The sequence below is a fragment of the Protobothrops mucrosquamatus genome, unplaced genomic scaffold, assembly GCF_001527695.2.
Source record: "Protobothrops mucrosquamatus isolate PMUCROS unplaced genomic scaffold, P.Mucros_1.0 scaffold2189, whole genome shotgun sequence".
NCBI classification, from domain to species: domain Eukaryota; kingdom Metazoa; phylum Chordata; class Lepidosauria; order Squamata; family Viperidae; genus Protobothrops; species Protobothrops mucrosquamatus.
The window spans coordinates 38791-56698 of NW_015388282.1; the positions used below are offsets into that span (position 1 = coordinate 38791).

Here is a 17908-nt window from a genome sequence, read left to right on the forward strand (position 1 = left end):
GGAGGCACCATCTACCTCCTCGAACCAGGAGGCCAACCCCGTTTGCGGAAAAGGTCAGGGAGGAGCCTCAGATTCCATGTCCGTCAGTCTTCAGGACTACGGTGGAAAAGCAGTGGTCATCCCTAGCCACCACTCCCTCTCCGAGTAGTTTGGACAAGAAACTTTATAATGTTGCTTCTTCCCTTGCCTCCCTTCTAGAAGTTCCGACTGTGGACGCCCCTCTGGCATCTCTGTTCTCCAACACCGCCGTCCCTGGGGACATGGCTGAATTCCTAAAAGCGGAGGACAAAAAGTTCGAGTTCTCACTTCGCAGGGCTCACCAATCTTCGGCTTGGGCAACAAGGGCGGCAACCTCATCCTCCTTCTTTGCACGTTCCGCGATAATGTGGCTGCAGGATCTCCAGGCTCTCATCCCGCCAGATCAGGTCAGGGCGCACCAAACACTAGGCAAGATTGTGGCAGCTTCCGAGTACATTGTGGATGCATCTCTGCATTTGGCCAGGTGCTCGGCCCGATCGGTTGCAGCCACAGTGGCGTCATGAAGGCTTCTCTGGTTGAAGCAGTGGCGAACGGACTTAAAGGCAAAGTGGCGCCTGTCAACTTCCAGGTACAGTGGAACACACTTATTCGGTGCAGTGCTAGGACCTCATGTCATTGAGGGCAAAGATAAGCGCAAAGTCTTGGCTCACCCTTCCAAAAAATTGGATAGGTGACCTCAACTAGATTACCGTAGGCCGGCCTTCCGCCCCGGTGGTTCCTGGGAGTGGAGACAGCCCTTTCGGGCAGGGCAATCCTGGGATTGGCCCAGAGGCTCACGGTCCTATCTTTCCAGACAGGATCGCCAGCAGGACCGCCAGATCAGTGGAGCCAGGGGCCATTCCCAGATCAAGTGTCCCTTCAGGGGTTCTGGCAGCCGGCCATACAGGTGGTCCAAGTGACGCCAAGGAGGATTACCCCATTGGTGGTCGGCTGGCACTGTTTTACGACATCTGGGAGGGCACAACTACGGACGCTTGGGTCAGGGAGACCATAAGACACGGTCTCTCCCTAGAGTTTCGATCTTTTCCCCCAGATCATTTTATACGGTGCCCGGTTTCAAACAATTCTTCAAAGGCTCATCTAGTCTCGACAGCCATCGCACACTTATTAGACATCAGGGCCATAGAAAGGGTACCTCAGGACCAGATAGGAGTAGGCTTTTACTCCATCCTGTTTGTAGTCCCCAAAGCCTCAGGAGGTTGGAGGGCGATACTGGACCTGAAGGGTCTAAATTACTTCCTAACTTACAGGATGTTCAAGATGCAGACCCTAAAGTCCATCTTGGCAAGCATCAGAAAAGGGGACTTCCTTTCCTCTATCGACCTGACAGAGGCTTACCTCCACATTCTGATCCTACAGGATCACCGCAGGTTCCTGCGGTTCTGTTACGCGCACCGGCATTACCAGTATCGGGCTCTTCCCTTCGGCCTCTCTTCGGCTCCGAGGGTCTTCACAAAGATCTTGGCCATGCTGGCAGCTCATCTAAGGATGAGGCCCGTGCGTGTACAGTGCTACCTGGACGATATACTCATGCAGTCCAGATCTTTCCATTCAGCCCAGTCGGACCTGGATATCACAATCCATACTCTTCAGGTTCACGGGTTCTCCGTGAACTTCAAAAAGAGTCACATAACACCCACAAGACGTCTGCTCCATCTGGGAGCACTGATAGATTCGAACCTATGCAAAGTCTATCTCTCTCCGGAGCGCCAGGTCAGCATTCGGGTGCTGGTCCAGCAGATCCGCAGGGAAAAGAGGGTGCCTCTGGTACAACTCTCTCAACTCCTGGGGAAGATGGTCTCTTGTTTGGGCATCGTTCCGTGGGCCAGGCTCCACTCCAGGAGCCTCCAATGGTTTCTCCTTCCCTTTCAGAGACGCAACATCAGTGCATCCAAAAAGAAAGTCAGGGTTCCCCATCTCACACTGGATTCACTATGGTGGACCTCGTCTGCCTTGGCAAAGGGCACTCTTTTCAAGGAACCGATCAGGACTACCCTAACCACAGACACCAGTCTGTTCGGTTGGGGGGCACATCTTCACAACCACTTAGCACAGGGTCGGTGGTCCAGGTCCAACTTGGTTCACAACATCAATTGGCTGGAGCTCAGGGCCATTCACCTGGCTCTCCGGAAGTTCTCCTCCCTCGTGGCAGGGAAACATGTGTTGATCCTGACAGACAACATTGCGGCCAAGGCTCACGTAAACAAACAAGGAGGGACCCACTCTTGGCCCCTCATGCAGGAAGCCCTGGCATTGGGTCTTTGGGCAGAGTCCACTCTGAGCTCCATCAGAGCGGAACACATTTCGGGGGAGGCAAATCAACAGGTGGACTCCCTGAGCAGGGCCACTGTGGACCATGCAGAGTGGAAACTGGGTCCACACTTATTCAGGGAGATAGCTCACAGGTTCGGCCACCCTGTCTTGGATCTCTTCGCTTCTTCGGAGAATGCACAGCTCCCCAGGTTCTTTTCCAGATTCCCATCATGGGGGGCGGAGGGAACGGACGCCTTCCGAAGTGTATGGCCGGAGGGCGTACTTTATGCCTTTCCCCCTCTTCCTTTGCTCCAAGCAACTATTCGCAAGCTCCTGCAAGAACGAGTGGAGCTAATCTTAATTGCTCCATTTTGGCCGCGTTGGCCGTGGTTTGCCGACCTGGTGGACCTGTCGCTCTCGCCACCGTGGAGAATTCCCCCGGACCGAGTAGCTCTCAGCCAGGGGAACCTCCAACATCCGGATCCGCAGTGGCTCCAACTAGCTGCTTGGCACTTGAACTGGAAGGTCTAACCAGACAGTCCTATTCCTCCGGGGTGATCTCAGTTATCCAGGCCTCACGGCGTCCATCGACCAATAGGATCTATGATGCCACTTGGAAAAACTTCTGCTCCTGGTGTAGACGGAAGTTCCTCTCGCCGCTTTCTGTCACTATCCCTGATATATTGGAGTATTTGCTTGAGGGGTTAAATAGGGGACTATCTGTCAGCACCATACGCAGGCAGGTAGCGGCATTATCGACGGTTCTCACTTGTGACAACCAAGATTCCCTGTCTCACCAGCCAGCGGTTGGTGCCTTTCTCAAGGGCGCGGCGAACACTGGCCCACCTACGGCCCATCGTTACCCATCCTGGGATTTGCCCAAGGTGCTGCAGGCGTTAACTTCTCCTCCATTCGAACCGTTGAGTTCGTGTTCCCTACACTTTCTCACCTTGAAGGTGGCCTTCTTAGTGGCCATTACGTCGGCCAGGAGAATTTCGGAATTAGCCGCTCTATCAGTCAGGAACGATCTCTGCACATTCCATGAGGACAGGGTGGTCCTCAGGTTGGATCCGGCATTCATTCCAAAGGTCAATACAGGGTTCCATCGGTCACAGGACCTGGTACTCCCTAACTTCTGTCCTAACCCTTCCCATCATCTGGAGAGAGGGTGGCATACGTTGGACGTGCGCAGGGATCTGCGCCATTATCTTAAACGGACCTCGACCTTCAGGAAGTCAGAGGCCTTATTCGTATCTTTTCAGCCGTCTACGATGGGTAGGAAGGTCTCTTCTTGTACCATTGGACGGTGGATTAGAGCTTGTGTCACGAGGGCTTATGTTTCGCAGTCCCTTCCAGTTCCTTCTCAGATCACGGCCAACTCTACGCGCAGTGCTGCGGTCTCAGCAGCCTGGTCTACCCAGGCTTCGCTCGAGGAGATTTGCAGGGCGGTGACCTGGTCATCACCCTCTTCCTTCATTAGGCATTATAGGATTGACAGATTTGCATCGGCAGATGCTGCCTTTGGTAGACGGGTTCTACAGCAAGTAGTTACCTCTCAAGGGACACAGGCCTAGACCCCCTCCCTTCAGGGACATGAGTGGCTTTGGTATGTCCCAATCAGTGGACTCTACACCCATTCTGCTGGAGAAAGGGGCGTTGTCTTACCTGAACGCCTTTTCTCAGCAGGATGGTATAGAGTCCACGCCCCCCCTGTTTGTTATTTGTCTAGGCATGTGTCTTTTATTTTTTTGTTTGGAGCCTTGCGTCTGGATACTTCGCCTCGACAAAAACTGGGGAAGACACACCCAGAGGGAGGCGTGGCAAAGTTTTTTGTCTTAGTCTGAGCAGGAAGGCTGAAATAACCCAATCAGTGGACTCTACACCATCCTGCTGAGAAAAGGCATTCAGGTAAGACAACGCCCCTTTCTCCATGTTGTCTGTAATTTCCTTATCATCTTCTCTCTTTAGTAGGCCTACAGTTTCCTTGACCTTTTTCTTGTTAATATGTTGGAAGAAACTTTTTTTATTGTCCTTGAGTTCCGTTACGAGTCTTGTGTTGTTCTCTTTACATTTGCTTATGACCTCATGAAATCCTATTAAAAAGTTCTGTTTCCAGAGTACATTGGATAATTAATTGGTTTCAAAAGAGATGGAGTTATACAATCAAGATCATTTGGGATCTTGATTGTTGCTAATTTTCTGACAAGTGTATTCAGATAGCATGAAGTAAATAAACAACACAATATGTAACATTTAAATCTCACAGATTCCCTCAAATACAAAATGTTTTCAGTGGAATCTTTTGGTGTATCTGGGTTGTTAAGACAAGAGCAATCATCTAAATAATAAACTTCTGATTGTGAGAATATAAAAATTAACCCTCTATTTCTATGACATTAATATTTTTTTAAACTCTTTTTACTTTCAAAGCTGTTCCAACACAAACTGGGTCCATCTCTGGTACATCTGGTAAGGATAATGGAAAAGATTCCGTGTGATTCATGATGTTTTGAATTTGTTAATTGAACTTTTTTACTTTTAAAATATAAAATATGGTAATAGAAACAATACAAATAGTAACTCAAACATAAACTACTACAACAAACAAGAGAATACTAAGAATACTTCTCCACACATATACACAGTCAAGGGAACTGGATATCTATAGCCTAAAAAAAAGGATTAGGGGTGACATGATACCTGTCTTCCAGTATTTGAGGAGCTGTCACAGAGAAGATGAGGTCAACTTATTCTCTAAAGCACGGGTGTCAAACTCACCACATCATGTCATGTGTCGCGATGTATCGTGACTTTTTTTGCATTGCCGGAGCTGGGGTGGGTGAGGCCTCCGTATAATGCAACTGGCCCATGGGCCAGCAGTTTGACACCCCTGCTCTAAAGCATCAGAGGGCAGGATAAGAAGATAAAAGTAAGATCCAACCTAAAACTGAGAAATTTCATGACAGAGAGAATAATTAATCAATGGAATGGCTTGCATCCATAAATTGTGGGTGCTCCATCACTGGAGGTTTTCAAGAAGAGTTTGGACAACCATTTGTCCAGAATGGCATAGGGTCTTCTGTTCAGACAGGAGGTTGGGCTATAAGACTATAAGACCTCCAAAGTCTTATACTTAAACCCTGTTATGCTGTTATTCTTAGACCCTTCCCTTTTCCCAGTCATATGAACCAGATGAAACTTATTAAGAGATAAAAAATTTCAGAAACCAAATTTTGTATATTTTCCTAGTTCATTTATAAAATTAACAATTAACAGAAGGTAGCAACCCTTTGCAAACTCTCTTGAAGAGAGAATTTTATAAAATTAAATCTGCATAGGGGGAGAGAATGACATCCTTGCAATTTGTTTTCTGTTTGAGACAGGTGTCTCAGGATTTATTTTAGGGTGAATCTACCTGTTTGGGATCTTGAAATATTTATCCATAAATACATATTTTACAGATGTACTGATGATGTTACCTAGTTTGAGTAATGAAATGTCTTCAAGAAAACAAGCAAGCTCAGAGAGCACCAAGGATCCCTCATTTCAACCCTGAACTACAAATATTCTCCTTTATTTGTACCACATATGGGCATCAAACGCTTCAGACAGCATGCAAATGGGAATTCTAGCACTAATTATGTTACCTAGTTTGGGTAATGAAACATCTGCAAAAAATCAAGCAAGTCCAGAGAGCATCAATATACAGTATTTCTCACCAGCACCATAGAGAAGGACCGAGCTTAAAGGAAACATGGAGGTCCTAGTCATAGACCAGATAAACATAACTGCATGGTCCCCACGGTAGGACAGGTGCTTCTCCAGGTTGAGCACTTTGCAGATTCCACCTAATGTAACATCCTGCCTCAGCTATCTTCTCAGGAAAGCATGACTCTTGAAACAAGCATTATTTCAAAATGAACTTTTAGTGAGAGAAAGTGATTGCAGGGAAGCCAGGTGGAATCTGAAGTTCCTGGTGAATTGTTAAACTAATTCCCCATTTTTCAAACCCCATCCCAATGTATTCTGTCCCAGGCTACGTGAGTCCTTGTTAAACTCACAAGGAGAAACCACTCTTCCAACAAGCAGGAAAAAAACAATCCCCTTTTATTATTTACAGACCTGAGTCAATGTCCAAGGCAAACAAACACAGTTCACAGAAACTCGATCCTCAACACGAATGGTTGCCTTCGGCAACCAGCACCTCCCACACCTTCCCTTTTATTATGCAGCCAAGGCATGGCTTCCTAATGCCTTCTCCTTTGCCTTTGGAGCCTCCCCATTGCATTCCTTTCCATTTCTTGTCGGCGTTTATGTGCATCCTGGATATCTCCCAGCTGTGATTCATCACTCAGACTCCCAGCACAGCTGTGTCTCAGCCTGAGCACGAGTAGAGGGGCCAGGCTCCTCATCAGACTGTAAGTCTTGGAGCTCCTCAGAGCCTTCCTCTGACTCTGATGTCACTCCAGGCCCCTCCTCCTCCTTTGATTCCTCACTCAGCTGTTGGGTCCACTGGCTGGCAAGGAATCACAACACTATGCCCCAGTCCGAGCCAATCCTGTGTCTTCTCAGCACAGTGACCTTGGTAACAGGCTGAAACTGGCTGGAAAGGAGTCTATCCAGATGGCCCTGATGGCCCATTCCCCCCTCCCTATTTCCCACACAGATACATCAAAGTGAAAGCAGCAAATACTTCAATTCTCAAGTAATAGTTTACCTCCACTCAGGATGGTAGAGTTCTGACAGGGACCTCAAAGCCCCTCAAATACTGGAATGCTGCTATCATGTCCCCCCTAGTCCTTCTTTTCTCTAGACTGGCCATACCCAAATCCTGCAACCGTTCTTCATATGTTTTAGTTTCCAGGCTTTAAATCATCTTAGTCACTCTTTGCACTTTTTCCAAAGTCTCAACATCTTTTTTGTAATGTGGTGACTAAAACTGGATTCAGTATTCCAGGTGTGGCCTTACTAAGGCTTTATAAAGCGATACTAATACTTCACATGATTTTGATTCTATGCCTGTTTATACAACCAAGGATTGTTGTAATTAAGTCTCAGATGTACAATTAGATATAGATATAAATTATAGGTGTACATATAGATTAGATTACAAATAGATTAGAGAGGATAGGCAATGAATGTATGATCTGCATATGTATATTTGTTTAGGCAATTTTCCTCCTTTCCTTCTTTCATTTCTCCTTTCAGAGTTTACTCAGTTTGTAAAAAAAATGATGTACAAGTAGTCCTCAACTTATGACCTGTACTACTTACGGCAATTGGGATTGGAACATTTGTCACTAAGCAACATGGTCATTAAGTTGTGCCTGATTTTATATCTTTTTTTTTTGCTATGTTCATTAAGCAAATCCTATGGTTATTAAGTGAATTTGGCTTCTCCCATTGACATTGCCAAAAACCTCAGAAAGGTTACAAATGGCGATCATATGATACATGGTGGTTGTCAAGCACCCAAATGTTGATTGTATGAGCACAGAAATGCTGCAACAGTTGTGTGTGACAGCTAGCCATAAGTCATTTTTTCAGTTCCATCATAGTCATTAAATGAATTGTTGTAAAGACTACCTGTACAGTACATTGTTTTCAAGTTTTCAACTAAAGAGAAGAGGTAATGCTTGGTGGATTGGAGGACAGAGCCTTAGGAACAGGTTAGTGAACCAAGTTAGGGAAAAGAACTGCAGGTCAGGAAGGTGGTTAATCTGATTAGTATCTCAGAGATGCAGGGAAATGTGAAGCTGAGCACCTGGAAAGCACAAGTGGAGGAAAGAGCACACTTCTCTAAACAGGTATATTTTTATTGACCCCTTGATTCTTACCTTCACTATAAGATTGTCTTTCTTTTGCCAAATATCCCTAAGAAGGAGGTGGTGAAGGAACAATGTGTCTGTTTAGTGGGTCAATTTGCTCTTATGATCAACTTTAATTAAGTTATTTGTATGCCAAGAATATTCTTTATCAGTGTGTAGTCTAATAGAGAAAGAAAGAAAGAAAGAAAGAAAGAAAGAAAGAAAGAAAGAAAGAAAGAAAGAAAGAAAGAGAAATGGAATGTAATTAATGTAACTGAATTGGTGAATAGTGATATCCATTTGATTCAGTTCTGGAGTTAGCTGTAGGCCTTCTGTAGAAATTAGAACATCTAGAAAATTTTGTCTGTTAGAGAACTTGGTGCATTTCCAGTTTTATAACAATAGTTTGCTAGGTTTTTCCATTATATGAACAAATGGCAAGAGTTCTGATTCTTCTTGTTCTTCACTTCTAGGCTTGTGGTTGCCATTGGTGGGCTCCTCCTTCTCTGTGCCATTGTTTCTGTTTGTGTGAGATGCTACTGCCTTAATTGCCATCCAGGAGAAGATTCTAGTCCTCAGCCGTATGAGGTTACAGTTATAGCTTTTGATCATGACAGCACCCTTCAAAGCACCATCACCTGTGAGTGAAATGACAATTTAGTCATCCTGAAGGTTGAAAACAATTATGCCACTCAGAAAAGTCTTGCCAAAATAGTATACAGGACTTCCCAAATTTTTGAGACAAGTGGGCACCTTCAAAATCCTGAGTGATGTCACGAGTATTTTCAGTTAAATGTTTCCTGGGGCTGGCAATTTAGATAATGACTGCCATTGGCATGACAAGTTATAAAACATCTATTTTTTTAATGAGTATGATTAAAAACAAAACCCTTTCTCTCTTTTTAAAAAAGATTTATTGAGTTTTATAGGGTTGGGAATGGAATAGGATCGGGATAGGGATTAAGGTGGGTTGGGATCAGGATTGTGGTTGGGAGGGGGTTGGGATCAACACTGGGGTTACCCCCAATAACATTTTCAATCTTTAGCAAACAGACTATTGTCCAGGTACATATGTTTAGTTAACAATAGTTGATATAGTAATAAGTGACTGTAATAAGTGTAATAAACGATCATCATAAAAGATATCAGTTAGTTAATGCATATCATTCTTCTTACTAATATATATTCAAAATAACATTCATTTCTCACTAGTTCGTTTTCCTAACCATTGGTAAAAATTATCCTATGTTTTAAAGTAAACTGAATCTTTTTTCTCTTTAATCTCTAAGCTCAATCTATCCATTTCTGCACATTCTAAGATTTTCTTAATTAAAACCTCTTCAGTTGGTAAGTTTTCATTTTTCCAATATTGGGCAAATACTATTCTCGCTGCAGTTAGTATATGCAATATTAAATATTCATTCTCCTTCTCATAATTAGGTCCTAATATTCCTAACAAAAACAGTTCTGGTTTAAATTCTATCTTTCTTTTAATCATTTTTCCAACCATGTATGTATCTTAACCCAAAACCTTTTTGCTTTAGGGCATGTCCACCAGATATGATAGTAAGTACCTGGCCTTTGTTTACATTTCCAGCAATTATTCGAAGTATTTTTAAACATTTTCGCTAATCTTACTGTTGTCATGTGCCATCTGTAAAACATTTTGTACAGATTTTCTTTATATGAGACTGCTTTAGTCAATTTGATATTTCTATCTCATAATTTTTACCAGTCTTCCAAATCTTTAGAATATCCAAAGTTTTTTGCCGACACTATCATTGTTTCTTTTACTTGTTCTTCTTCCATCTTTAAATTTAGCAGAAATCTATAGAGTTTCTTAATCAAGTTTTCATCTGTTTTTAACAATATTTGATCAAATTCTGTCTGTTATTTATAAAATCCCATTTTCTTTACATCTTTTTCATATCTCGTTTGAATTTGCAAATATGGCCACCATGGTAAATCAATACCTTATCGTTGTAAATCTTGTCTATCTTTCAATTTTCCTTTGTTATCCAAGATATCTTTATAAGTCACGACTTTGTCATAGTTAATTAAATTTGGGTAAGCAAAAGCTTCCATTGTTGAAAGCCATTCAGGTAGCTTGATATAAATTTTCTCCTGTATTCTTTCCCATTCTAAAATAAGTACATTCCTTATAAAATGGTTTTGAAAATATCTGTGTGTTTTATTCTTCCCGTACCATAGGAAGGCATGCCAACAAATTTGTAGGTCATGCCCTACAAATATAGACAATAGTCTTTTATTTCTTTCATTTCTCAGCGTTATCCATTCTTTAAGCCATGATAGAATAGCTGCTTGATAATATAGTCTCTAGTCCGGGAGTCCAAATCCTCCACTATCTTTAGCTTCTTGTAGCATTTTCACTTTAATTCGTGCTTTTTCCCCTTGCCAAATAAATCTCAATATTGTTGCATTTAGGTCATCAAAAAAGACCTTTCCCAGTTTTACAGGAATTGTTTGGAATAAGAAGAGTATTTTCGGTAAGATATTCATTTTCACTGTAGCTATTCTTCCTAACAATGACAGTTGAAGATTTTTCCACTTTTCCAAATCCATTTTCATTTGTTTTAACAATCTTTCATAGTTGTCTTCTTTTAATGTTGCACATCTTGCTGTTAGGTAGATTCCTAAGTACTTTACTTAACTTTTTTAACTATTTGCAAATTTGTCTTTTTTGTAAGTTGACTGTTCTGTTTATCTGTTAAGTTCTTTGTCAATACTTTAGTCTTTTCTTTGTTTATTTTCAAACCTGCCACTTCTCCAAACTTTTCTATTCTCTCCAACAATTTAGTAGTTGTTTCAAGTGGCTCCTCCAAGATAAAAAACAAATCATCCGCAAAGGCTTGTAATTTATATTTTTGATCTTTTATTTCCAATCCTTTAATTTCTATATCTTGTCTAATCTTTCTAGTCAGTACTTCTAATGTTAGTATAAATAACAATGGGGATAATGGACATCCCTGTCTTGTACCTTTTTTGATATCAAAATTTTCAGTATAGTCTCCATTTAAGATTATTCTAGCCGTTTGTTTATGGTAGATTGTTTGAATTGCATTTATGAAATTTTTCCCAAAGTCCATTTCCACCAACTGCTGGAACATAAATTGCCAGTTCAGATTATCAAACGCTTTTTGCGCATCAAGAAATATTAATGCCATCTGTTTCCCTGGATGGTTTTCATAATACTCTAAAACATCCAAAATCATTCTTAAGTTATTTTTTATCTGTCTTTTAGGTAGAAAGCCATTTTGGTCTGTGTGTATAAATTCAGTCAAGAATTTCTTAATTCTTTCTGCCATTATTGAAGCAAAGATTTTATAATCCACATTTAATAGCGATATTGGTCTGTAGTTTTTTATTTGTGTGAGATCAGTATCTTCTTTAGATATTAAGGTAATGTTAGCTTCAGTCCACAACTTTGGTATTTTAGCCTCCAAGAGGATTTCATTACACAGTTCTTTCAAAGTTGGACTTAATACATCTTGTAATGATGTATAAAATTCTGCGGGAAGTCCATCTGGGCCCGGAGTCTTATCCTTTTTTTGTCTTTTTATGGCTTCTATAATCTCCATCATTGATATTTTTCCATTTAATATATTTCAAATATTCTCCGGAATTTTTGGCAAGTCTGCTTTTTTTAAGTACAGCTGTATTTTTTTTTTAGGAACTTCCTCTGCCTTATAAAGTATCTCATAGAAGTCTTTAATGATTTTTTTCATTGCATCATTTTGGAACTGTAATTCTCCTTTTGAATCTTGTAGCTTATTTTTCTTTTTCTTTCTTCAATCTATATGCTAACCATCTCCCCGGCTTATTACGTTTTCAAAGAAATTCTGTTTAGTCCGTTTAATCTGTTGAGCCATTATTTCCATCTCAGCCAGGTTTAATTTATGCTTTATTATCTCCATTTGTTTCTTGAGGACTTTCTTTTGTGGGTTTGTTTGTAACTCTAGTTCAGTTTTTTAAGTTCTTCTCTCAGTTTTAACTGTAATCGTTTCTTTTCTTTATTTTTTTAGAAGCATAAGTTATAGCCAGCCCTCTGAAGTATGCTTTGGACATGTCCCATACATTTTGATGGCATGTTTCTTCTTTCTTGTTTATTTTTTTTAAAAAAATCCATTTCCTTTGTTACTAGTTGTAAGAATTCTTTTTCTTTCAATATAGATTTATTCAGAGACCATCTTAGTTTTTTCTTGGTTCCTTTCCAGGTCATTTTTATTGGGTTGTGATCTGCCCAAACATTAGTTTCTATCTCCAGCTCTTGTATTATCATTTTGAAGTCAAAAGATATCCATATCATATCAATTCTAGACCATGATTTATGTCTATTTGAATAAAATGTATATTGTAGTTTTTCTGGGTTTCTCTCTCTCCATATGTCTTGGATACACAATTCTTTCATTTCTGAAAATGCTTTAGGTAGTATATTTCCTCCTTTTCTCCCTTGTTTATGGCTTTTATAATCCAAAGTTGCATCTGCTATTGCATTAAAGTCTCCCATTATACAAAGATTTTGGTAACTTAAATCCAGTATGTTCTTGTGTAGTTGTTGATAAAATTGCTCTTGCTTATCATTAGGTGCATATATTGCTACCATCAATATCTGTTTTTGATCCACCATAATTTCCACCATTAGTATTCTCCCCTCTTCATCTGCATAGATTTGTTTGGGATTCATTTTTTCTTTAATATAAAGGGCTATTCTTTTCTTTTGAGATGCAAGTGTAAAATGAAGTTTGCCAATTTTCAATTGTTCTAGGATTTTGAAATGTTGTCTCTTAATGTGTGTCTCTTGGAGGCAAACTATGTCCATTTTTAGTTTTTGTAGTCTTCTAAAAATTTTCTCCTTTTAAGGAGCGTTTAGTCCATTTATATTTATTGATAAAATTCCAATCTCCTCCATCGCTTTCAATTATATCTAGGTCTCAATCTTCTAGTCGATCTTATCTGTCTCTGGTCTCTCAGTCCTGCTCCTTCTTCTGGATATGTATTTTTGATTTCTTCCTCCTCTGTTTGTTTAGCGGCTCCTTCAACTACCGTTTCTTCTTGCTTCTTGGGTTCAGGATCACCTTTTTCCAAGAATGCTTTGTGGTTATCAAAAAATTCCATTGCTTTGAGTGGTGTGTCCAGTCTGTATCTTTTCATGTCCCAGTAGATTAAGATCCTTTCTGGAATCAACCATCTAAAGTTCACTCCTTTTTCAGTCAATTTCCTGGTTAAGAACTGATAGTCTCTTCGGGCCTCTCTTATCCTTCTAGGACAGTGGTGGCGAACCTATGGCACGGGTGCCAGAGGCAGCACTCAGAGCCCTCTCTGTGGGCACGCGCACCGTCGCCCCAGTCACAGGCCTTCAGCTGGGTTTTATAAAACCTTTTCGCTTTAGGCCTCCGCCGCCGTGTACAAAAAAAAAAGGTTCAATCAATCAGTCAATTTCAACTTCTCGCAGGAAAAAAAAAGATCTCGCAAAGTTGGAATTGATTGATTGAACTTTTTAGTCCCACCCAGTCTGCTGTTACCACCGCAGCCCACCCAATGGCCACACCCACCCAATGAGCCACACCCACCCGGCACCTGACGATGCATAAGTGGGTTTTGGGTTGCAGTTTGGGCACTTGGTCTCTAAAAGGTTCGCCATCACTGTTCTAGGAATTTGTTTGAGAACTACAATTTATTTTTCTTTATATTTTAATGGTTGATCTCTTTTCTCAGAATCCCATCTCTTATGGATCTTTTAAGAAATCTAACATGGACTTCCCTGGGCACTTTATTTCTTCTAGCATAGTTTGAATTGACTCTATAGAACTGATCCAATTCTCCTTCCATTTGGATTTTCCCCATTCCTAGAACATCTGCCAGTAACTCCGTTATCAAATCCAAGAGATCCTCTTCCTTGTCTTCTATTATATTTTGGAATCTTAAAAAATATGAGGCCTGTTCCATTTCTATAACCGCCAACGAGTCTTCCAATTCTCCATTTATTTGGGCCAATTTTTCATTATCGTCTTTTAAAGCTTCTAATTTCTGGTCAACTTCAACTGATTTATCTTCCATTTTTTGAATTCTTTGCTGATTCTCTGTAATCATCTGGTTAAACTTTTCAATTTGGGAGTCTATATTAGTAATTTTTGGTTCATTTTGTCAAGATCATTTTTCAGCTCTTCATGATTTTTCGTCAAAGTTGCTGTCTGGGCTGCAATTGCTTGCAAAATTGCTTGAGTATCTTTTTGGTGAACATCCATCTTTTCCTGCTGGAGCATTGTCGTAATTGATTTCTGATATATTGGACTTGCAGAAGTCGAGGCAGGGGCAGAAGATTCTTTTTTCCCAAGTTTAGATAGATTTGAAGTGCTCATCTTTGACTTTACCTCTTGTATTGTAATTCACCAGGTAGCTAAATGGCCAGCTTTTATAATCCAATAGGCTCTTATTAATTAGGAGGGGAAATCCATAAAAGTAATTAAAAAAAGAAAAAGGAAAAGGAAAGTAAAAATAGCAACAGGGAAAAAGGAGGGAAAAAGAAGAAAAAAGAGGGAAAAATGCTCCCAAAATACACAGGAAAAAGGAAAAAAGAAAAGGAAAAGGAAAAGCAAAAATATCAAAATTATAATTCACCAAAATCTGTTCTGGGAAATTTCTTAATTTTCAATTTTTCTAGGACAGCTTGTTATAGTTCCAAAAGATCCAGGGAAGCAGATGGCTCCAAATACTATTTGTTTGTAGATATAGTCTATCTTATAAAGCCAAGTAAACCAAGAGAAAGTCTTTTCTCCAGCAAGGTTTCAAGGACTTTCAAATAATCCCCTTTTATTATTTACAGACCTGAGTCAAAATTCTAATCTGAATAAGCTTCAGTCAGGGGAAAGTGAAATAGTTCTCAATGTAACCACAAGGTGGCACTAAGTATCCATTCCCAGCATGTTTAAAGAAGGAAAAAAATGGTTAAAGTGAAAGTAAGAGATTGAAATGTTTAAAAAGTAAAAATTGCACTGGCTTTTCAACAAAGAACAAAGATAAAAAATCTCTATAAAAACAGGAGCTTCCCAAATTTATCTTAAGCCTCAGACAGCTTTAAAGCATAGAAAGTTTTTAATTTGCCAAAAAGCTTAAACCGCCGCTTGAGTTCAGGAGGGGGAGGAGAGAAAGAAAAATTCCACCCCCTCCCTAAAAGTAAAAGGCACACTCTCAAGTTTGGCTCCAGCGAGACGGCTACTGCTGACCAACGGTCCCCAAAACTTCACCCCTTGGTGGCCACCTCTCCGGGGTGGCTTTCAGTCTGAATGGACCCACCGGCAGACGAAAATTGGACTCGGGGAGAGGAGAATCTTTCCCCCGGGTCTATTCTTCAGCTACGTCACTGGAAACTCTTCAACAAAACCCTTTCTCAAGAATCAAGGTAAAAAAAAATATTTCAGAGAAAATAAATTGATGAGTTCAAGGACAATATGGCTAAGTGATAGACTGCAAGATGGAAATGGTCCCAAATGTTTCTAAAAGAGAAACTGTTCTTTTAGCACACAGAATTAATTATAAGCATCCCAATCACATTAATACAAATTGTTAAATCATAATGTACCAAAAGGAATTAATTACTCCATTATATCTCTCTAGTATATATGTTTCTGATATCATCTTCAGTCCCCAAAATGTTGGCTAGCCCAATTACCTTTCTTTCCTGGCCACAAAAAAAAATGGCCATACATTATCTGCCATTTTCTAAAATTAGAATTATTTCTTAGAATGCTTTGGGGACCTAATAAAAATGATATTAGAAGCTAACATTTTTATAATAATAAATAATAAATAGAAGGCTAGAAGAAGCACTCTTTATGAGTGCCATTAGTAACTATCTGCAAAGACACTGGAGCTCGTACAAATACATTGGGATCCAAAGCTGACATTCTAGCATTGTTAGATTCATCTGAATCATTACTCTACCATTTAAGTTCTATTGAACAACCTCTCTGTCCTTCAGTCATGAATAAACATTACATACAAAGCATTGAAAAGGACAAGCCTTTTAAATCAAACTGTTGAATTGAAACTCCAGTCCCAGTCAGAAGTACTGAATAAGCACTTTTGAATTACTTTGGTAAGATTCAAAGAACATGAAGAGCTTCAACTAGCTTAGTAGAATCTCAAACCTCATTTTATCTTTTGAAAACCTACCAAGAAGCTGAGGCAGTGCTGCCTTAACAGAATCAGAGTAGGAAGAAACCTTGGAGGTCTTCTAGTCCAACTCCCTGCTCAAGCTGGAGATCCTATATATACCATTCCAAACAAATGGCTGTCCAATCTCTTCTTAAAACTTCTAGTGATGGAGAACTCACAACATCTGGAGGCAAGCCGTTCCACTGATTAATTGTTCTTACTGCCAGGAAATTTCTCTTTAGTTCTAAGTTGGATCTCTCCTTGATAAGTTTCCATCCATTACTTCTTGTCCTATCTTCGGGTGCTTTGGAGAATAGGTTGACCCCTTCTTTCTTGTTATAGCCCTTCAAATATTGGAAGACTACTATCTTGTCATGTCTAGTCCTTCCCTTTGTTAGACTAGACATTCCCAGTGCCTGCAAGTATTCATCATATGTTTTAGCCTACAATCCCCTAATCATCTTTGTTCTCCTCTCTGCACTTTCTAGAGTCTCAACATGTTTTTTTCAGAAATGGATGTTGTATTTCAAGTGTAATCTTACGAAAGCAATATAAGACAATACTAACACTTCATGTCATCTTGATATTATCCCTCTATTGATGCAGCCTAGGACTGCAATGGCTTTTTTAGCAGTTGCAGCACACTGTTGACTCATGCTTAAGTGGTTGTCCACTAGGACTCCTAGATCCTTCTGTTACAGTTAATGCTTTTGAGCCAGATACCACCTGTTCTATACCTGTGCATATCATTTTTCTTGCCTAAGTAATTAATTACTTTTTTCACCACTGAATTGCATTGTGTTGGATAGAGCTCAATGTTCAAGTCTGTCAAGATCCTTCCGGATCTTGAGCCTATCTTCTAAAGGAAGAACTTTACTGGGGGACTTTGCAAAAATTACAATGTCAGATGACGAAGCAGGAAAGGAAGAAAAAGCCGTGGAAAGGGAGCCTTCCCCCCAACTAGGAGCCTGCCAGCTGTCGGGATCCGAAACATCATACTCCTCAGGAGAAGAAGTGGTTGAAACGCACGACCACAAACCTCGGTGGTCGATGGGCATTGGAAAGAAAGACGAGTGGGAAAAGATATTGAGAAAGGTGACCCTGAGATGGGGCAGCCACCAACCCGAATGGAAGCAAGAGATGGAGAAATCCCTGCATGTTAGCGAAGAGGAAGGAAGTTGTGCACAACACTCGAACTGGATCCTAGAGAAAGCTATTGACCTGATGAAAAGAACCCAAGTCCTCAGCTACATGGAAGAATACGGACGGGACATCCCCAGCGACAAAGTCTGTATCCATATCATGCAATCCGCCCTGGACAGACCGGCTGCAGACTGGATGGTGAACCTGCATGATTCCAATGCCCCAGAACTTAATGACTTCAACCGCTTAATAGACTCTGGCTGCACCCGCTGCCTCATTAGCCCGATGCTAGTGGGGAACTTGGGCATTCCGGTGAGGAGGCTGAAACAACCAATCTCATTTGGCCAGTTAGATGGGTTCATAGCAGGGGGGGATGCCAGCTACCCTAGCCACTTTACCAGTCCACCTATACCTGGGGAACCACGAGGAAGACATAACGTTTGTAGTGACCCAGGCATGGAATGCCCAATGATCCTAGGGCTGGAATGGTT

At 40.9% G+C, this 17908-nt stretch overlaps 1 protein-coding gene across 1 annotated transcript in view; it reads left to right on the forward strand.

Annotated features, from left to right (window-relative positions):
- The first annotated feature begins 383 nt into the window (after window positions 1–383).
- Window positions 384–17908, forward strand: part of LOC107295012 — a 29924-nt gene continuing 12399 nt past the window's right edge. Inside the window, exons 1-5 of the mRNA XM_029285755.1 lie at window positions 384–425; window positions 1399–1647; window positions 3249–3355; window positions 4723–4761; window positions 8573–8739. Coding sequence (XP_029141588.1) covers window positions 384–425; window positions 1399–1647; window positions 3249–3355; window positions 4723–4761; window positions 8573–8739 — 604 coding nt within the window. The remainder of the gene's footprint in view (window positions 426–1398; window positions 1648–3248; window positions 3356–4722; window positions 4762–8572; window positions 8740–17908) is intronic.